General features: G+C 43.0%; 1 protein-coding gene across 1 annotated transcript in view; it reads right to left on the bottom strand.

Moving 5' to 3' along the window:
• LOC124775818 (retinal guanylyl cyclase 2-like) overlaps positions 1 to 20904 on the bottom strand; it is a 295210-nt gene extending 274306 nt beyond the window's left edge. Inside the window, exon 1 of the mRNA XM_047250651.1 lies at positions 20798 to 20904. Coding sequence (XP_047106607.1) covers positions 20798 to 20904 — 107 coding nt within the window. The remainder of the gene's footprint in view (positions 1 to 20797) is intronic.
• Positions 20905 to 22667: the final 1763 nt, after the last annotated feature.

Genomic DNA, 22667 nt, shown 5'->3' with positions numbered 1-22667 from the left:
AGTTGATTACACATCTAAATATAACTAGTACTGGAATCTAAAATTTTCAAAATAACCGATACAGAAAACGGAAAAATTAACTATCTTGAAATTTAATTCCAGTTTTATAATAAAATAGTATAGGAAAGTTGTAAACAGTTTAATTAGCAGTGCTTCTTCCTTACTAAAAGCTGGTTTTGGCTATAGCACCATTCTCATGTAAACATCTAGTTGGGATAGATGCCCATGTTGCATCAGTGTGTAAACTGTCGATTGTCTATTTATTGCTAGATTGTTGTAAGTCATGTATTTGTATTTGTATATACTTTTTTGGTGAAATACTTTTGAGTGATAGAGTGACAGTTTATTCTCGTCGATGCTTTATGTTTACAGTCTGTAAAGCATGTGTGACTGGACATGTTGTAACAGTGGTTTGTAATACTGCAGACATGATGGAGGAAGAGGAACAGGTTAACTCCAAGCAATATATGGCCCCGAGCCATTGGTGTAAAAACATTCGAGCGTTCTTTCATGCTGTCCAGATCGACGGAGTGATGTCTTACATCCTTGCCGGTCAGTGATAGCAGATGGCGTAAATTGATTCAACACTTGGAGTTTGAACGTCAAGGTCAACGGCGTGGAGTACTCTGTTGTCAGCAGAGAAGCAGCAACAACTGAATGGGTCGTTCAGGAAAGCTGAGTGACTTCAAATGTGATCTGGTCATTGCGTATCACCTGAACATCAAATTCATCAGGAACATTTCAACCCTTCTCAAGTTGCCAAAGTCGACTGTCGATGATGTGACTGTGAAGTGAAAACGCAAGGAAACAACCACGGCTAAACCAAGACCAACGCAGACGTCATGTACCGGCAGACAGGGACCGTCGAACATCGCGGATGGTGGTTGTAAAAAAATCGCCCGAAATCAGAGGAAGGGATCACTTCCGAGTACCACAGTGCAGTTCAGTTAGCGCAATGACCATGCGCAGAGAGTTAAAAAGAACAGGGTACGATGATCGAGCAACTCCTTATAAGCCACCCGTTTCCGTAAAGATAAAGGTAAAGTTTCGCGTTGTGGCTTTAGGTGGGTCAGTCGAGTCCGACCTACCGCCGTATTATCCTCTGCCAACGGCCTCACTGGATGCCATATGGAGGGTCGTGTGGTCAGCATACCGGTCTCCTGGTAGTTCTTGGATTTCTTGACCTTCCAACCGCTAATACTCGGTCAAGTAGCACCTTATCTGGCTCACGAGGCTGAGTGTGGCCAATTCGAGTCCTCCCGCGAAGGAAGTGCCGTCATGCAGTACCGGGCATCGAAATCGGGCGCCCACATGGCGGTCCTGTCGTCAGTGCTAAGCGACGCTTGAGGTGGTGTAAAGAGGAACGCCACGGGACACTGGATGACCCGAAACGAGTCATTTGGAGCTATGGCAATCCGATGGAAGGGTTTGAGTTTGGCAAATGCCTGTGGGGTGTTACCTGCCGTAATGTGCGTGCCATCATGAAGTATGGAAGAGGTGGTATTAGGGTATGGAGGTGTTACGGAAGGATATGAACACATTTGTTAGCACTGTGTACTGTGTACAGTGGATGAACAGTTCGGAGAGGCTGACTGTTTGTATCAGCATGATAACGCATTCTGTGAGGCAACGCTCCCAAAACTGATTGGACTGCTCTGATTCCCAATCTGAACCCCGTGGAGCAACTTTGGTATGAGTTACAACGTTTGGTATGAGTTGCTTTCGGCTCTTGAGGAAGAATGAGCCAGGTATTCGGTGCCTGCGCCAGTTAACTGTAATAAAGTAGAGATTGTCGAAACCGTACATCGACCGCAGGCAACACCTTCTGCGAATCTCGAGACCTGTCACCGGCGATAATGGTATGTAATTTCTTTGTGGTTCGTCACGGACAAGGTTCCTCCTACTTCGCCGCGCGGGGTAGCCTTTCGGTCAGAGGCGCCTTGTCACGGCCCGTGCGGCTCCCCACGTCGGAGGTTCGAGTCCTCCCTTGGGCATGGGTGTGTGTGTTGCCCTTAGCGTAAGTTAGTTTAAGTTAGATTAAGTAGTGCGTAAGCTTAGGGACCAATGACCTCACCAGTTTCGTCCTATAAGACCTTACCACAAATGTCCAAATTTTCCTCCTACTTCTGTCGCAAGTGACAAAACGCCTTAGCACAGCCATTCGGCGCAGCCCACCTGACGTATTAGGGGTATTTTGGAATGAACAGTTCAACAAATTGGGTGTATATAGCTTCATACCTAGAGCTCACTTGGAGTGCGACTTAGGCCAACGTAAAAACGTTAAGCTATCCACTGTGATGAGGCAGTAAATGCATGTATTTGGGAAAACTGATAGAAGTCGACCTCGGGGAAGATCAGTTTGCGTTACGTAGAAATAATGGAACAGGCGAGGCAGTACTGACCCTAAGACTTATCTTAAAAGTAAGATTAAGTAAAGGTAAATCTACGTTTCTAGCATTTGTAGACTTAGACAAAGCTTTTGACAATTTGGCTGGAATACTCTCTTTCAAAATCTGAAGGTGGCGGGGGTAAAATACGGGTGTGAAGGGCTATTTACAATTACAAACCAGATGGCAGTTATGAGAGTCGAGGGACACGAAAGTGAATCAGTGATTGAAAAGGGAGTGGGACAGGGTTGTAGCCTATCCCCATTGTTGTTCAATCTGTACATTGAGCAAGTAGTAAAGGTAACAAAAGACCAATTTGGAGTAAGAATTAAAATGCATGGGGAAGAAATAAAAACATTGAGGTTTACCGATGACATTGTAATTCTGTCACAGACAGCAAAGGACCTGGAAGAGCAGTTGAACGGAGCGGGCAGTATCTTGAAAGGACGATATAAGATGAACATCAACAAAAGCAAAACGAGGATAATGGAATGCAGTCGAATTAAATTAGGTGATGCTGAGAGAATTACATTAGGAAATGAGTTTTGCTATTTTGGGAGCAAAATAAGTGATGATGGTCTAAGGAGAGAGGATATAAAATGTAGACCGGAAATGGCAAGGAAAGCGTTTCTGAAGAAGACAAATTTGTTAACATCCAGCATAGATTTAAGTGTCAGGAAGTCGTTTCTGAAAGTATTTGTATGGAGTGTAGCCATGTGTGGAAGTCAAACATGGACGGTAAATAGTTTGGACAAGAAGAGAATAGAAGCTTTCGAAATGTGGTGCTACAGAAGAATGCTGAAGATTAGATGGGTAGATCAAGTAACTAATGAGGAGGTACTGAATAGAATTGGGGAGAAGAGGAATTTGTGGCACAACCTGACTAAAAGAAGGGATCGTTTGGTAGGACATGTTCTGAGGCATCAAGGGATGACCAATTTAGTACTGGAGGGAAGCGTGGAGGGTGAAAGTCGTAGAAGGAGACCAAGAGATGAATACACTAAAAAGATTCAGAAGGATGTAGGTTGCAGTAGGTACTGGTAGATGAAGAAGCTTGCACAGGATAGAGTAGCATGGAGAGCTGCATCAAATCAGTCACTAGAGTGAAGACCACAACAACACATGATCACTGTAGATGCGTATGTAACACTATTACACTATCGATAATCTGCAATCACTCTGTGTTTCTGTGAATAAATGTAAAATATAAGTGTCTTGTGGCACTGTCGGTATGTTTGTAGCGTGTATGAGAGTGCAATGGATGCGTGTATAGCGTAGTGTTACGACTGTGTTGTATTTTTTAATGTGGGAGAAGGAAGGGAATGAATCTCAGTGCCGGCACAATAACAAGGGGCGCCATCGAGGTTAACTTCCCCATCCGACGGACGGATTGCCACCAACAATATCATTTGATCTCACTTCATTAGACACTGCGGAGAGGTTTGGAATTTAATCATGGACATTGGCGCAAACAGTCTGTTGATCTGGAATTTTATGCCGTCACCTTTCCTCCGAAATGAGCGCCGTCGCACAGGCAAATGTCAGCGACCTTTCACATCCGTGGCTTGGCATTTGGTCCGGGTGGACGTCACACGACGCCCGTTTAAGTTCATCTTTCAATCCTTCATTCTACTTTTTTATTACAGAAGGTAATCAGCCCTATAACTGCAGACCACATTGGGCTACCGTTACCGTGCCTGCGATCTCGACTACGGATGCGGGTTGTGAAAATACCAACTTGTGGAAATAAAGTATTTGAAAACCTACGCATCAATAATAATAGATTCAGAAAGTAGAAATGTACAAAAATGGAGGTAAAGGGCCACCGAAGGTCGTTGGAACACTTGATTCGAGACGTTTTCTCGAGTATTTTCATTTGATCCCTTGTTTCACAAAGAAGAAATGACGTGTTTTCTTATCTGTTTAATATGGATAACAAATGAATGCTTATCCATGTTGCTCATGAAGAGGAATGCGTGCTGCTTGTCCAAAGCGGTTATGTAGACATTTTCTTAAAGGCTTTCGCATTGTACAGGTTGCATCACAGTCAAGATATTCTTTAATGACATTTGCTATGCTTAGTCCTTTGCATTTAGAAATAAACAGTAGCGTATTCATAATTACAGTACTGGACTGAGAATGAGATTTTCACTCTGCAGCGGAGTGTACGCCGATATGAAACTTCCTGACAGATTAAAACTGTGTGCCGGACCGAAACTCGAACTCGGGACCTTTGCCTTTCGCGGGCAAGTGCTCTACCATCTGAGCTACTGAAGCACGACTCACGCCCGGTCTCACAGCTTTGCTTCTGCCAGTACCGCGTTTCCTACCTTCCAAACTTCACGGAAGCTCGAGTCTCGGTCCGGCACGCAGTTTTAATCTGCCAGGAAGTTTCATATCAGCGCACACTCCGCTGCAGAGTGAAAATCTCATTCTGGAAACATCCCCCAGGCTGTGACTAAGCCATGTCTCCGCAATATCCTTCCTTTCAGGAGTGCTAGTTCCGCAAGGTTCGCAGGAGAGCTTCTGTAAAGTTTGGAAGGTAGGAGACGAGGTACTGGGAGAAGTATGGAAGGTAGGAGACGAGGTACTGGCAGAAGTAAAGCTGTGAGGACGGGGCGTGAGTCGTACTTGGTAGCTCAGATGGTAGAGCACTTGCCCGCAAAAGGCAAAGGTCCCGAGTTCGAGTCTCGGTCCGGCACACAGTTTTAATCTGCCAGGATGTTTCAGTACTGGATTGAAATTGGTCACCATTCTTCAACAACGTTCATCATCGTTCGACCACGTACAACAATCTAAAACCTGAAAAAGAGAGAAGTTAACTTTACAAGCGAACTGGAAATGATTCTTGTTGATAATACTGTGCAACAGATGGACTTTTATTTAGAAAATTCTGACGTGTGTATTTGAAAATAATATCGTATCTACTATGTTACGGAATTGAAGTTATTTTATCACAGGCTGCCGTTAAACTGCAGTATAGTTACGACTTTCAGCAACAATATAGTAAAGAACACGTTTTTAGTAAACAGCTCGTCCACTGCCATTGAGATGTACGATTTCGATTAAACATGTCACAGCGTGGCGATAGAGTTTAAAGTCGGATAATAATTGTGCATTAAAACGCTAGGTTACTTCTTACTCAGTCTATTCGCGAGTTTTTTAGCACAACCAGACTTTCAATTTTTCTGTCGTTAACAGACTAGTTTTGAGCCGTATCAGTTGATCAGATGATCCATCTGTCAGCTTCACATATCTCCATATCTGAAGCGTGAAGCTCCCGTCAAGAAGCAGAAGATGGATCATGTTATGAAGACGGATGATGTTTCGAGAATGAATGAGTTCGTCTTTAGTATTGCCTCCAGCACCGACATAAATAGCTTATTACTGAATCGGACAAATATTTTCTCGTAGAGAAATACTTTTTTTATTGAAATATCTGTTGCCTTGCAATGGTGCTAATTTAGTGGATGTAAACAGCTTCAAGATCACAAATTGGTTTTACGGGTGTTGCTACCAGTTTGGTTTCATCCATGTTCTTTGCAGGACGTTGATTTCTTTCTTTATTTCTCTCTTGTCAACTTAGCTGAAAAAGTAAACTCTGATCGACAAAACATTTTTAGTCTGCAAGCACAATCTGAATAAAAACATTAATGAAAGATAGTGCCAGTATAAGAGAAGGTAGTTTTCGTTTGAAGGCCACACTAACCCCTTTCCTACATGTCGGCTCTTACACTACTGGCCATTAAAATTGTTACACCACGAAGATGACGTGCTACAGACGCGAAATTTAACCGACAGGAAGAAGATGCTGTGATATGCAAATGATTAGCTTTTCAGAGCATTCACACAAGGTTGGCGCCGGTGGCGACACCTACAACATAATTTTCAGTTGTGTTTAAAACAGAAAGCGGCCATTCTGTTGAACAATTAGGTACCGAAAACTCGGGTTACTTGAAACCTGAGGGTTATCTTAAGCCCAAAAGGGAAAAGAGTTTCGGTCTATTGCGAGAGAGAACACCTGCTCATAGGAATGTTAGTACTATGATTGCCCTGTAGATACCAGCAGTGCATTTAGTGTGGACAGATTTGTTAGTTCGTTTACTGGCAACCAAAGGCCCTAATCTAGCTTATTTGTCAAAGTGAAAAATTGTTTCGCGTTTCGTTTGCTCGTCAAGCTTTCGTCTATAAACCTATCTTCAGAGAATACAGATTGCTGAAAAGTGATATTTTTAAAAAATCGCACCTTTTATGACTTTATCAGTACACAATTTAATCCTTTTTTTCTCAGTCATGAATCCTCTGACTGGTTAGATGCGGCCCCACACGAATTTCTCTCCTGTGCCATCATCTTCATCTCAGATTGTCATTTGCAAGCTACGTCTTCAATTACTTGCTGAATGTATTCCAGTATCTGTTTTCCTCTACAATTTTCACACTCTTTAGCTACCTCTAGAACTATGGAAGTTATTCAGTCTTAAAGATATCCTACCATCCTGTCCCTTCTTCTTGTCAGTGTTGTCCATATATCAGACCACATAATTTTCAACATTCCACTGTAGTACCACACATCAAATACTTGTACTCTCTTCTGTTCCGCTTTTCCCATAGTCCATGTCTCACTGCCACACAATGCTACGCTCCAAACGTACATTCTCCAAAATTTCTTCCTCTTATTAACACCTATGTTTGATACTAGTACCTTCTCTTGGCCGGGAATGCCCTCTTGGCCAGTACTAGCCTGCTTTTGATGTCCTTTCTCAGTCCATCATGGCTTATTTTGCTGTCTAGGTAACAGAATTCCTTAAATTCATCTATTTCATGATCTCCAGTCCTGATGTTAAGTTTCTTGACATTCTCATTCCTGTTGTTTCTCATTAATTTTCTATTTCATCGATTTAATCTCAATCCATTTCAGTGCTCATTAGACTGTAATTCTTGTTCACTTTCACTGAGGATTGGAATGTTATGTGTGAATCTTTTCATTGATACCGTTTTAAGTTGAATTTTAATTCCCCTCTTGAACCTTTCCTTTATTTCCGTCTGTGAATCTTTTCATTGATACCGTTTTAAGTTGAATTTTAATTCCCCTCTTGAACCTTTCCTTTATTTCCGTCATTGCTCCTTCGATCTTCAGACTGAACAGTAGCGCCAGCAGGCTACATCCTTGTCTTACATCCTTTTTAATTCGAGCCCTTGGTTCTTGGTCTATCACTCTTAGTGTTCTATCTTACACTTGTACAATATTACCCGTCTTTTCCACACCTTACCCCTGTTTTTCTCAGAATTTCGAACATTTTGCACCATTTGACACTGCCGAACGCTTTTTCGAGCTCGACAAATCTTATGAACGTGTCTTGATTTTCTTTAGTCTTGCTTCTATTATCAACCGCAACGTCAGAATTGCATTTACAGTTCCCAAAGCCAAAGTAATCGTCTTCTAACACGGGTTCAGTTCTCTTTTCCATTCTTTTGTATGTTATTCTAGTCAGCAACTGTTAGCTGTTAAGCTGACTCTGCAATAATTCTTTCACTTGTCGGCTCTTGCAGTCTTCGGAAATGTATTTACAATGTTTTCCGAAAATCAGATGGTGTATCGTCAGTCGCAGACATTCTACACACCAACGTGAACAAGCGTTCATTGTCACTTCAACCAATGATTTTTGAAATTGTGATTTGAATGTTATCTATCCCTTCTGTCTTATTCGATCTTAAATCCTCCAAAGCTCTTTTAAATTCTGGTTCTAATACCGGATCCGCTATCTCTTCTATACAGGCCCCTGTTTCCTCTCCTATTACGTCATTAAATAAGTCTCTCCCCTCATAGAAGCCTTCAATGCTCTCTTTCCATCAATCCGTTCCCTCCTTTAACTGTGGAATTCTCAGTGCACTCTTTAATGTTACCACGCTTGCTTTTAATTTCAAAGAAGGGTTCTTTGACTTTTCTGTATTCAAAGTCAGTCCTTCCGGCAGTCAGGTCTTTTTCGAGTTTCTCATATTTTTCATGCAGCCAGTTCGCCTTGGTTTCCCTGCATTTCCTATTTATTTCGTTCCTAAGTGACTTGTATCTCTCTATTCCCGAGTTTCCCTGAACACTTTTGTTCTTCCTTCTTTCGTCTATCAACCGAATTATTTCTTGTGTCACTCGCGATTTCTTCGCAGTTACCTTCTTTGTACCGATTTTTTTCTTTCCAGCTTCTGTGATTGCCCTTATTCGAGATATCCATTCCTCTTCAACTGAACTGTCTATTGAGCTACTCCTTATCGCAATATCTATAGCCTCAGAGAACTTCGAGCGTATCTCCTCATTAGTTAGTACCTCTGTATCCTACTTCTTCGCGAATTGATTCTTCCTGACTAGTTTCTTGAACGTCAGTCTACTTTTCATCACTACTAAATTGTGATCTGATTCTATATCTGCTCCAGGGTTACGCCTTCAGTATTTCGGAATCTCTGCCTGACCTTCATGTAACCTAACTGAAATTTCCCGTATCTCCCGGCCTTTCCCGAGTGTACATCCTCTTCTTGTGATTTTTGAAAAGATTATTCACTATTAATAGCTGAAATTTATTGCAGAACTTAGTTAGTCTTTATCCTCTCTCATCCATAGTGCCAAGCCCATTTTCTCCCGTAACCCTTTCTTCTGCTACTACCCTCACAATCGCATTCCAGTTCTCCATGACTATTACGTTTCATCTCTCATCGTGCTGAATTACCCGTTCACTATCCTTATATACTTTCTCTACCTTTTCATCTTCGGCTTGCGACGTAGGTATGTATACATTAACTATCGTTATCGGTGTTGGTTTGCCATCGATCGCGATGGAAACAGCCCTATCACTGAACTGTTCAGAGTAACTTACTCTCTGTACTACCTTCCTGATCATAATGAATCCTACTCCCATTACACCATTTCCTGCTGCTGTTGATATTACCCTGTACTCATCTGACAAAAAATCCTTGTCTTCCTTCCATTTAACTTCACCGACCCCCCAGTGTATCTAGACTGAGCCTTATTATTTCCTTTTTCAGAGCTTTTAGCTTCCCTACCATGTTCAAACATATGACATTTTATGTCCCGACTCGAAGAATGTTATCCTTTAGTCGATTATTTAATGTTTTGCTCACAGTCAGCTCCAACTTGAGAGTCGCCTCCTGGAGATCGAATAGGGGACTGGACCGGAATCTTTTGCCAATTTAAAGACCATCATGACACTTTTTCAATTACAGGGCACATGTACCGTGGATATAAATAATGTGTCATTAATGCAGTGGTTTCCATCGCCTTCTGCATCCGCATATCGTTGATCATTGCTGTTTCTTCCGCCTTTAGGGGCAGAGTTTTCCACCCCAAGGGCAAGGAAGTGTCCTGAACCTCCGTTCACTCTGCTGCTCTCTTTGACCAAACCGTTGGCTGAATGAGAGTGACTTCTTATGCCGGAAGTTTTTGCCCGAAATTATTGATGAGTTTCATTCGAAATTTAAGCAATAGAGATGTTCGAACCCAGGACCGAGGATGTTCTGATTACTACTCGAAGTTGCTACCCCTAGACAGTGAGGTCTGAGGTCCATAAATATTATAAAACGCTACGGTCGCAGGTTCGAATCCTGCCTCGGGCATGGATGTGTGTGATGTCCTTATGTTAGTCAGGTTTAAGTAGTTCTAATTTCTAGGGGACTGATAACCTCAGAAGTTTAGTCCCATAGTGCTCAGAGCCATTTGAACCATGTTATAAAAATGAAGGTGTGTGTGTGTGTGTGTGTGTGTGTGTGTGTGTGTGTGTGTGTGTGTGTGTGTGCGCGTGTGTGCGTTTTTTACGTCTGCTCTGGAGCGATTTGAACCAAACTTGGTACACACACACCACTTACCTAACATAGTTCACGAGATATGACGTCATAAACAATGAGGTGCATGAGAAAATGCCCCTTCATTCATGACGTTTAAATGTATTATTTCTATGCTACTAACGTATTCGCAATAAATTTCGCAGACTTCCAGATATAGTACTGAATGCACCTACAAAAGTATATCATGGTACCACACGTAGTTCAGGAGATATGACGTCATATGTTTTTCGACTGGCGTCAGCAGAGATGTTCCAAGCGTCATCATCGTCAGCCGGATAGTGAATTACCTGAATGCGGCCTACTGCTAGAGGCCGAAACTGGTCATATTTTTAATAAACGGCTGTGCGATCGAGACTAATTCTTCTAGTTTTGCTTAACTGACAGATCACTGCTTCCCAATAATCTTATCTAAAATTACACCAAAAATTGCATATGAAAACCTGCACGACATTTTAGCCCATTCTCTTTAACTTTCTACGTACAGTCGCGGTGCTAACTAGTCTCGTAGTAACACTTCGCAACTCGGGAGTGATTCCTTCCGCTTATTTCATGCAGTTCTTTTCAGCCGCTCTCCGCAGTGCTCGACGGTCCCTGTCCGGGTCTTGGTTTAGCTGGGTTCGTTCCTTCGTGTTTCGACTTCGCAATCGCAACACCAATAGTCGATATTGGCAGCTGTAGAAGTGTGGAAGTGTCTCTGCAGGATGTGATACTCAGGCGACATCCACTAAATTTCGCTTACACGATAGACCACACGAATCTAAATGCTGTAAACAGCACTAAATACTTAGGGGTTGCAATTACGAATAACTTTAATTGTAAAGAACACACAGATAAAGTTGTGGGTAAAGCAAACCAAAGACTGCGATTTATTAGCAGGACACTTAGAAAATACAAGGCCGGCCGCTGTGGCCGAGCGGTGCTAGGCGCTTCAGTCTGGATTCGCGCTGCTGCTACGGTCGCAGGTTCGAATCCTGCCTCGGGCATGGATGTGTGTGATGTCCTTAGGTTAGTTAGGTTTAAGTGGTTCTAAGTTCTAGGGGACTGATGACCTCAGATGTTAAATCGATGACCTCAGATGTTAAGTCCCATAGTGCTTAGAGCCATTTTTGAGAAAATGCAACAGGTCTACTAAAGAGACTGCTTACACTACGCTTGCCCGCCCGCTTCTGGAGTACTGCTGTGCGGTGTGGAACCCGCATCAGACAGAATTAACGGTGGACATCGAGAATGTCCAAAGAAGGGCAGCTCGTTTTTTACTGTCGCGAAATAGGGTGGGGGGGGGGGGGAGTGTCACGGATATGATACGCGAACTAAGGTGGCAGTCATTAGAACAAAGGCGTTTTCCGTCGCGACAGGATCTTCTCATGAAATTACAATCACCAACTTTCTCGTCAGATTGTGAAAATATTTTGTTGGCGCCCACATACATGGAGAAATAATCATCATAATAAAATAAGGGAAATAAAAGCTTGCACAGAGTGATTTAAGCGTTCGGTTTTCCCACGAACTGTTGAGCAGAACGGTAGACAAATAATGCGAGACCTTAGTTTCTCCCGTTGTATTCTTTGTTCAAATAACTTACGGGAATGCAGGCGTCGACAATCGCCGATATTTCGATAGGAGTACACTCTGCCATTTTCAAGGCAGTTTTGCGTGAAGGTGATTCGATGATCCCTCTGCCTGGTAGTTAATTGTGAATTGCAGAGTAATCATGCAGATGTAGATGTAGAATGACTAATCCAAGTTCTAAGTCAGTAAGCTCTACTGACTGAGTCGTGGTGCTGTTACTTCTTCTTTACTGAGAATACAATGTACCCCGCCTCCGTTTATACCGACGGGTCCACTTCTGGTGATATCTAGTGGCCAATTCCGCATTACGTAGGGGGTATGGGTGCTTTTGATCTGTGTAAATCCGGCCATGTTCACTATCAGGTTTCGAATCCGTTACTTGCGTGTCGAGCGCTACCGCACATTAGTACGTAAACGAACTCAGCTACAGAGGCTGTAACACAGCTATCGATATTAACTATAGGGGTTTCATCTAAATTATTTTTCCCTTTTTGCTTAATGTGACTTCTGTATAACCATGCTGTTTGATGTAACATCAGGCGGCCGCGGTGGCCGAGCGGTTCTAGGCGCTTCAGTCCGGAACCGTGCGACAGCTACGGTCGCAGGTTCGAATCCTGCCTCGGGCATTGATTTGTGTGATGTCCTTAGCTTAGTTATGTTTAAGTAGTTCTAAGTTCTAGGGGACTGATGACCACAGCTGTTAAGTCCCATAGTGCTCAGAGCCATTTGAACCATTTTGTTAAGTCCCATAGTGCTCAGAGCCATGTAACATCGGTGTAAATGTTTTATTCTTTATTTATGCTAATGTATGTAATTGTAATTAATATATGAATATAAGTTCAGAAGTATGTGTTGTGAAAGGTAAAAATTTAATTGTGATACTGGTTCATGCACAGGGAAAGTAGGTTTGTAATCATGTATAACTTGGAGGGAAGTTCCTCCGCAACGGAACTGGCTAGGGAATAGAAAAACTCGATCTGGCGATCGAACTGCAAGGCTCTTCTGTGGTGTGAGTCAGTCGGTGGCTAGCAGGCAATGGTTGCGCATCTTGTTTACTGATAAGAGGGGAGAAGAACTGCAAGATTATATAATATAGCCTCGGATGCGGAAGTAATGCGGCTTATTATTGTTAGCATACTTTGGTTAACTATTTACAATGAAAATCCGACGCTAAGAAGAGATTTCTCAGAGCTTGTCACACAGGAAGAGCCATGGATACTTTTGCTGCCCTTTTTTGAATAACACGGAGATCGACGCTGCCGCCGTCTTCATCTCACATTAGCAGCTGAATACCGTATAATAGCATGGATCAGTTACATGGTTTCGTTTTCAATAATAATTATTTTGTGTTGAGCCACTGCATTTGATCCTCAGTCATTTACATACACAGGGTCGATTCCAAGTGCTACCATGAATCCGAGTATCCTGTTTTACTGCATTGAAAGCAATATTTCCCTTAACAAAACTTAAACGACTTTGTGGAGGTGTAAAGTACGTAATTATTAAGTGAGCATAAGTTTTGAAATACTCCACGTAGTTCTCACTGGACAGTTTAAACATGAAAAGATTCTTTTCATTGAAATAATAGTGTACAGTTTGATGTGTAGTGTAGTTAACAGTATTTTTCTGTTGTGATAAATTGTTCACCGATGATCTGAATCTACCGATAAATTAGTTTCTGGGTCCCAATGGTGGTTGTTGAGCCAAGTTTAAATGTCATATTAGAGTAGCAGCTATCAAGAATAAGCAGATGGCTACAAATACTCAAACTATGCTAGATCCAGCTATCACATGTTCCACTTTAGTTAAATAACGTAAGGAAGTGAATATTTCTTGAAAATGCAAGTAATAATCGATACCAAAGATACAGTTACTTCACAACTATTTTAACAGTAGTAACTTCCTATACTTAAACTAACAAAAGAAACTTTTGCCCAAGTCAGTAGAGCTCCAAGATTAGTAACCATTTACCTATAATTATCATTATCATCCTACTGTAAAGTACAGATAGCAAGTTTTATTGAGAGCCAGTTGTTACCTAAACACATTAACAGTCATACTGTGTAGTTTAATCAAATCTCTGGTACATTACTTGCTAAACTCTGCTACTGTCTTGTACTTTATCAACAAAACAGAAGCCGGCCGAAGTGGCCGTGCGGTTAAAGGCGCTGCAGTCTGGAACCGCAAAACCGCTACGGTCGCAGGTTCGAATCCTGCCTCGGGCATGGATGTTTGTGATGTCCTTAGGTTAGTTAGGTTTAACTAGTTCTAAGTTCTAGGGGACTAATGACCTCAGCAGTTGAGTCCCATAGTGCTCAGAGCCATTTGAACCATTTTTTGAACAAAACAGAAATTCAGTATCAAGTAAAGTCAATCCCAATAGTTAACTTTCTTTATGATCCGTATTAGTACTGGATGCAACTTTGCCTAATTGGGCTGGAGACCTTTTCATTTTATGTAATTACGGTTTACTTCATTACTAAAAGAACCTTCATTCAATTTCCGTTTGTTTTGCTACTGCTTCCTTTCCATAGAAATCTTTAGAAAAGTAAAATTAGTTCGATACCTTACCATTACACACCGTAGTGGTCACAAAAGAAGTATCCTTTCGTAGGAGTAACATTATCAGCACATTACTGATTTAATAGCAGCCGGTAGCATTACAAGGCGTGTGACGTGCATGCAGAGCATGCAGCTTTTTCAGATCTTCCATAGATACTTTCATGCATCTTTGTGGCCCATTCTGTGACAAGGATCAGTAGATGCATTGTAAGGAGAGTTATTGTCGTTTATCTACGTTGCCTAGGATTGTGAAATCCTCGCAAACGGTTAATCTCCTAAATTAACTCCAGAGTGAAAGGTTTGTAAGGATTGGCGGGCCTCTGTTTCTTCATTTCGCGTCATTTAACCCTGTTGAAGCATTGTTGAACCATTGTTCGGCGGGGAGCTGGTTCTCGTATTCTCCAAGGATTGGTAGCGGGCTGCCTGCGTTTGACATTCTTTGTCAGGTGCTCTCCAGGCAGGTGAGACAAAGCCACCTCAGATTGCATAGTAAAAGTTTAATCGCATTCCCTTCGATGGGAGAAAGTTAATTTACTTGAATAGAAAGACTGAATGACTAGAGAGTGTGAGACTGAGGAGTCGGCAAAGGAGGGAAATAAAAAGTAAAATAACAAGAAAGAAGTATCTCGCAGTCGTCAGTTTGCCATCTTGCCGTTTCTGTGCGCCTTTCCATTAGACAGGCTTGTAGTCTACGCTCAGGCGGGAAGCGTATAAGGTACGATAAGTAGTAAGTACACAGTACAGATGTGTTACTGTGTACCGAGTTGTTTTTGCGACGCAACAGTCATCTGTGAGCGGTATATGTATAGTGATGGCCATTTGCACAAGGTGCTCTATGTCTGAAATATTTTAATTGTGACAAACCTTTTATAATGTGGTGCTTTTTGTCCACATGCCAACTCGGCGTGAGGTCCAACTTAAAATGAATACGTTTCATAAGAAAAAGGTTTTTTAAGACATGAAGATAACAGCAAAGTCTCTCTAAAATGGTTGTTTTAAATAAAAAGTACTTATGCGATCCTGGCTTTAGAATGTTTTTTAGCAATAAAATTTTAAGAATTCGAGGTCTACAAGATTAACTGCCAAGACTGAGAAAAGTTTTGTATTGGTCAGAACGGGAAGAAATTTTAAGATTCATTTTAAATAACATACATACAGTCAAAATAAGAGTGCATTCGGTACACATTTGGACAATCGCAGGAAGTGTTGCACAAGGCACCAAAAGGACAACTATCGAAACTACAGGAGATAATCGAAATTTACATTCATAGAAAACAGCATCCGGGGTTACTGCTGAATAAACAGAATGAGTTTAACCTGAGTGGTTTCCTCTTCAGCTGTGTTACTGACTATTGAAATTTTAATAAATTAATAGCCATTGTTCTGTTAGTTATTCTGGACTAACGGCAATGTTTAATTGCTTAGTCATGCTGAAAGGTTTCGATCAACAGTTGTCATATTACTTTTATACTTTGTGTTCAGACTGGTACACAATTATGTGTTATTTATTTTGTCAAGCTAGAAGCTTCCTACTGTTACCGTTTAGAAGTTTGATGTGGTATTTTAAAAATGGATTTTATTTCCACGGATTGTTTGTCAGTTTAAGCTTTATTGTCAGACAGTGATTTTGTTACATGAAATATTTTTAATTACTGACTATGTATACCGCATTTTAAGTATTGTATTTACAGTACTTGTTAACGTGTACCTTAGCATTAGTGCCCTCTGCTGCCCTCAGTTATTTGTATAAATACAGGACGCACCCAGGCCATCAACTGCACTCACTATGTACGTAGGCATATACATATCGACGCTGATAACTGTGTTACAATACTTCTGTGTTATGTATGGCTGGTCTGCATAGCTGTTAATCATATTAATATTTATTTATTTGTCTTTATGCATTTCCAGGCCTTTATCAGATTGCGCTTCAGCTTAGTTTGTCACACAACTGTTTTTCTATTTGTAACAGATCTGAAGATGGCAATGACCGAAATCGGTATTATGAATTGTTCAACTTGCTTGATCAAGACGGATCTTTCAGATAAAGTGCTATGACATGATTGCGGACTCATTTACAGACTTTATATCTTCAATTCATTATGACTGTGTGACTTACTGAGACTCGAATCTGAGACTGAGCTATTTAAGCTAGTCTCACGGCCCGCCCTCAGAGCTTCACTTGCGCCGTTACCACATCCACTGCCTTCAAATTTTACGGATGTTCTCCTGTATACCATGCAAGACTAAGACTCCCGGAAGAAAGGAAATTCTTCCAGGAGTGCTACTGTCGCAATGTATGCAAGAGCCTCTGTTTTTTCCCAAAAACAAGGATTCCGGTGTTAATTTTTGTTATATGGTTTTGGAAACCTGCACCACTTATTTTTGAGCTCTAACTGCACCTTCTGACCAAACTCTGGCTTTCTAGCTTCATTATTTAGCGCCACTTATTTTTCTCTTAAAACGGCATTTCTACGTAAACTGTTAAGCCTAGAACGTAAAGACTTGGTATTTGAAACATTATTACACTAAACTATATTTTAACAAAGTTTTTAAACATAAATTTTGGTTTTTAATTTCATACTTAGTTGTGGTGCAATACTTGCGCGCTACGCGCAGATGCGTTAAGGTGACGTGGCGCTCTTAGCAGTGAACTGGGGTAAGTCCCTGCACATTCGCTCGCCTCTTGTATCTCACACACGATACAGCGCTTGGCTTGCTTCAAGGCGTTCCATTGTGGCTCTCTATTTGGCCAACTGGTCAGTTCGTGGAAAATGTGGATTTGTGGGGTATCGAGATGAGACAGCAACCTGATCTTGAAGTGCACGGGAACGAGAGAGCAAAATTACTCTTCGTCAAGGTTCCAGTGGATCACGTCTAACCACCGCAAGGGATGATCACCGTATTGTGCACCAAGCACACCGTAACCACTTCGCATCTGCCACCCAGAAACAAGAAACCGGCTCCTTCCAACACCCTTTGGCATCCGGCACCATTGGTGGGAGACTAGTAGCAGCCACACGAGGGATTACCATTGCATGCATGCGTAGACTGCCATCAACACGACCGCACGGATGCGTTTGGAGAGATGCTATAACCAGCATGTATGGACTGCTCATAAATAGCGTCGCGTTGTTTTCAGCAACGACTCGCGGTTCAGCATTACCGCAGATGACCATTTTATGCTAAATATGGCGGCGACGTGGGTGGGGAGAGACTTGTTAAAAGTGCGAGGCCGGTTGATGCGCAATCGGCAAAGAGGGAGCTGTAGTGGTGGGGGTTGCAGGCAGGCGCTGTAGGGGAAACGCCGAGTACTGCAGGCCAAGTGCCTTTCTAAACTGAAGTCTACACTCAAATTTTTGTAAATGTGAGGTGGAACACCTCCACGCCCTCACTTGCGTGGTGACCATTCAAAAAGATTTTCTGTCACGTCTTCTTTGGTTAGTATATAAAAAGAATTACACTGCAAATGCAACAAGAGCAGCAATTTATTTGGGTTTGTAACCATTTGTAATTTTTAGAGAAGCGTCATGAGTTGTGAATTTTCAGTAAAAGATACATTTCTCTCGTTGCCATGTTAAAATCTGCTTCTCTTGCCAAAACACAGCGGAGTTTACACTGTGTCACGTCACCAACATGTTGTGCAGATGCAATTGCGAGAGTATTCTGAAACTATGGTTTGTAAAGTTTATTAAATGGGGAACTGAGGGAAAGTAAGGGCAGTAGCTTGCGAAAAAAAGAGGTCCTCGATAGAAATGTCTTCACACAGTTTTAATCTGCCCGGAAGTTTCATATCAGCGCACACTCCGCTGCAGAGTGAAAAATCTCATTCTGGAAACATCCCCCAGGCTGTGGCTAAGCCATGTCTCCGCTGTATCCTTTCTTTCAGGAGTGCTAGTTCTGCAAGGTTCGCAGGAGAGCTTCTGTAAAGTTTGGAAGGTAGGAGACGAGGTACTGGCAGAAGTAAAGCTGTGAGGACGGGGCGTGAGTCGTGCTCTGGTATCTCAGTTACTAGCCGGGTAGCTCAGCATGTACGGTCAGAGAGCTGCGTGCTCTCTGTAATAAAAAAACTGAGTCAAGGAACCAACGATCAATTCGAACGGATGTCTTGTTAAGTCCGCCCCGACCAAACGCAACGAACTATATCGAACGCCAGCTATCAATGTCATTTTAGAAATACATTCTTTCATCGGAAAGGCTTGTAGTTAGTGGAATAACACAGTAGATAATGAAGTTTTGCTTAGTGACCATATGGCACAATACTCTCCTCTATGTATTAAATGCAAGGAATGTTGTGGGTATTTCATTGTGGATTCATCGCTGGCACGACTCAAAGAAAGTCTTCAGAAAAATCCAACATGTTAGCTAAATTTCATGTGCAACAACATATTCTGTAAAATTCACCAAACGCAAAATCATAGAAAAGCTTATTTTTCTTTGCAAACTTTTTCGAAATTCACTCAGTGTCTTACATAAGTTCAAATATCACAATTAACAAAAATGGTTCAAATGGCTCTGAGCACTATCGGACTTAACTTCTGAGGTCATCAGTCCCCTAGAACTTAGAACTAATTAAACCTGACTAACCTAAGGACATCACACACATCCATGCCCGAGTCAGGATTCGAACCTGCGACCGTAGCGGTCGCGCGGTTCCAGACTGTAGCGCTTAGAACCGCTCGGCCACTCTGGCCGGCTCACAATTAACACTGACCATTAACGAAATGATGGGCAAGTCATCATGAGGCTGACATACAAAGCTATACCTAACACGAAAATGAATTTTTTCCACCGAATTGTGTCTGTAAAATCGTTTGAGAAATATTTCAGGCCGTGCGCCTCGGTTCTATCATCGCAGTGCGTCGCCAACCGGCCGAAAGCGAGGAAACAATGTCGCCTCCTCTTTCCACCGAACGAATGAACTAGCCCAGCGCTTCCGATGAAAATTGTTCACTGGCCATCGGTCTCGATATCCTGCGCAAACTCTTCTCTGGAGTTATGATGTGAGGAGCCATCGAGTATGACTTGGAAGGTCATGGCTGGTAATGACTGAGGGAACTCAGATGGCACAATGTCATGTCACAGATATCTGTATCCTCATGTGTCACCTCTCGTGCAACAGTATCATGCTGCCATTTTACAACAGGACAACGCTAGTCCAAATGTGGCACCTGTCTCTATGAACTACCTGCTTGATATTGAATCGTTCTCATGGCCAGAAAGACCTCCGGGCGTGCCCCAGTAGAACATGTGTGGGAGCATCTCGGACGTCAACCTAGTACATAGTGTCGGAAGTTCCATGCGGCTTTTCGCGGATGATGCTCTAGTATACAAAGAAGTTGCAGCATTAGAAAATTGCAGCGAAATGCAGGAAGATCTGCAGCGGATAGGCAATTGGTGCAGGGATTGGCAAATGACCCTTATATAGACAAATGTAATGTATTGTGAATACATAGAAATAAGGATCCTTTACTGTATGATTATATGACAGCGGAACAAACACTGGTAGCAGTTAATTCTGTATAATATCTGGGAGCATGCGTACGGAACGAATTGAAGTGGAATGATCATATAAAATTAATTGTTGGTAAGGCGGGTGCCAGGTTGAGATTTATTGGGAGAATCCTTAGAAAATGTAGTCCATCAAGAAAGGAGGTGGCTTACAAAACACTCGTTCGACCTATACTCATCAATGTGGGATCCGTACCAGGTCAGGTTGACAGAGGAGATGGAGAAGATCCAAAGAAGAGCGGCGCGTTTCGTCACAGGGTTATTTGGTAAGCGTGATAGCGTTACGGAGATGTTTAGCAAACTCAAGTGGCAGACTCTGCAAGAGAGGCGCTCTGCATCGCGTTGTAGCTTGCTGTCCAGGTTTCGAGAGGGTGCGTTTCTGGATGAGGAATCGAATATATTGCTTCCCCCTACTTATACCTCCCGAGGAGATCACGAATGTAAAATTAGAGACATTCGAGCGCGCACGGAGGCTTTCCGGCAGTCGTTCTTCCCGCAAACCATACGCGACTGGAACAGGAAAGGGAGGTAATGACAGTGGCACGTAAAGTACCCTCCGCCACACACCTTTGGGTGGCTTGCGGAGTATAAATGTAGATGTAGAACTCTGTCCCAGTGCCAGGATCGAGAATGTTAATAACCAGTTACAACAATTCTGGACCAGCTTGCCTCAGGAGAGTGTACAAAGTCTTAACTCACCCTTCCCAACTGTATCAGTGCGTGCACTTCGGCCAGACGGTTGCAACGACACACTGTTAAGTGGGCTCACACTACAAAGTTCTTTGTAAATTTGACATCTCACGTCCTCTCAACCAGTGAAAGTTCATTTCTTTTCCCACTCCACTTGCAGGTGCTTCAGTTTCTTTGTCGGTTTATGTAGAAGCAGAATGACAGCGCGACGCCGGTCCTTGTCCACCTACAGCAGTGGCCGCAGAATGGCGGCCAGTGGGCTGCAGACAGAGCATCGGGAGAGGTGACTGTGTCCCTGGCTCGCGTCCAGCGCTCCTGGGGGCAGATAGCGCCGCATCCCGGCATCGCGATTTATGCCCCCGGCCTGCCCCCGCAGCGCACACTCCATTTCGCGCCCCCGCTGCCCGCCGCCTCCGTTAACAACCCAGCCGAGTCCGCCCCCACACGCGCCGGCGCCAGCGTGGCATCGCGGTGCAGGGCGGACCGCACCTGCCAGATATGGCGATTGACAGTCTCAATCGCCGTCCGTATTCGCCTGCACCATTACCGCTTCTGCGTTTGCCGTCCGACGTATTGATCTCCGTGACCGCAATCGCGGGCAAACACCCGGTGATTCAGCGCAACTCCAGCGACATGTGACAGTATGGACGTTAGCTGAACAACGTACAGATAATCTGATTCAAGGTAGTTAGCATGAGATGTTAAAGATCCGAAGTTATCGCGAGCAGTAATGCCTGCGTGCAGCTGTCACAGCGCTCCGCACTACACCTTAAAAAATAAAATCGAAATGATCTAGTGGCGTTATTGTATTATTGACCAGTGGACCCCCTCTCGGGTTGTTCGCCCGCCAGATGCAAGTCTTCCTGTTTGATAGACATTCGTCTACTTGCTCGTCTTCGTGATGAAGATAAGATGAAATTATTAGGACAATACACACGTACTCTGTCCCGAGTGAAGAAAATCGTGGAGCAGGCCGGGAATCGAAACTAGCATTTCGCGATCTGGACGCTGTTCACCTCTTATTTTAAAATTTCGTGCAGATTATAACTGTGTGCCGGATCGGGATTCGAACTCGGGACCTCTTATTTTCTATTCGCAGTGCTTGCGAGCCATGTATGTTGGTGGCAGTAAAATCTTGCAGTCTGTCCCAAACGCAGGTTCTCTAAACTTTCTCCGTAGTGTTTCGCGAAAAGAAAATTTTCTATCTTCCAGGGATTCCCGTTTACTCACTTGTCGATCGGATCTACCGGTAACAAATCTGGCGAAACGCGTGTGAATTGCTTCGATATCTTCCTTTATTCGGACCTAGTCGGGATTCCAAACACTCTCAAGCATTACTCAGGAATGGGTCGTATAAATGTTCTGTGCGCGGTCTCCTGATGATGAGCTACATCTTCCTAGAATTCTCCAAATAAGCCGAAGTCGGCCTTTCGCCTTCACTGCTACAACCGACCTTAGGCGAATGTTCTATTTCTATTTACTCGACATTCCATGAATGTTTGTCCTACTCATCTGTATTAACTCAGCCGACCGGTGTGGCCGAGCGGTTCTAGGCGCTTCAGCCTGTAACCGCGCGACCGCTACGGTCGCAGGCTCGAATCCTGCCTCGGGCATAGATGTGTGTGATGTCCTTAGGTTAGTTAGGATTAAGTAGTTCTAAGTTCTAGGGGACTTATGACCACAGCAGTTGAGTCCCATAGTCCTCAGAGCCATTTTTTTTTGTTAAGTCCCATAGTGTTCAGAGCCATTTGAACCATTTTGTATTAACTCACATTTTTGCCGCGCAGAGTAGGCGTGCGGTCTCAGGCGTCTTGTTACGATTCGCGTGGCTCCCCCCGTCGGAGGTTCGAGTCCTCCCTCGGGCATGGGTGTATGTGTGTTGTCCTTAGCGTAAGTTAAAGCTAGATCAAAAAGTGCCTAAGCCTAGGGACCGATGACCTCAACAGTTTGGTCCCACAATCCTTACCACAAATTATTATTATTATTATCACATTTTTCCACATTCAGAACAACCTACCACTCACCACATTAAATAGATATCCTACCCAACTCATTCCGTCTCGTCTTATAACCACCCAATGACTCTCATAGTCTCTTAAC

The sequence above is a fragment of the Schistocerca piceifrons genome, chromosome 2 (genome assembly GCF_021461385.2).
Source record: "Schistocerca piceifrons isolate TAMUIC-IGC-003096 chromosome 2, iqSchPice1.1, whole genome shotgun sequence".
NCBI lineage: Eukaryota > Metazoa > Arthropoda > Insecta > Orthoptera > Acrididae > Schistocerca > Schistocerca piceifrons.
The sequence above is the reverse complement of the archived record's forward strand: the minus strand, read 5'-3'. Positions and strand labels throughout refer to the sequence as shown.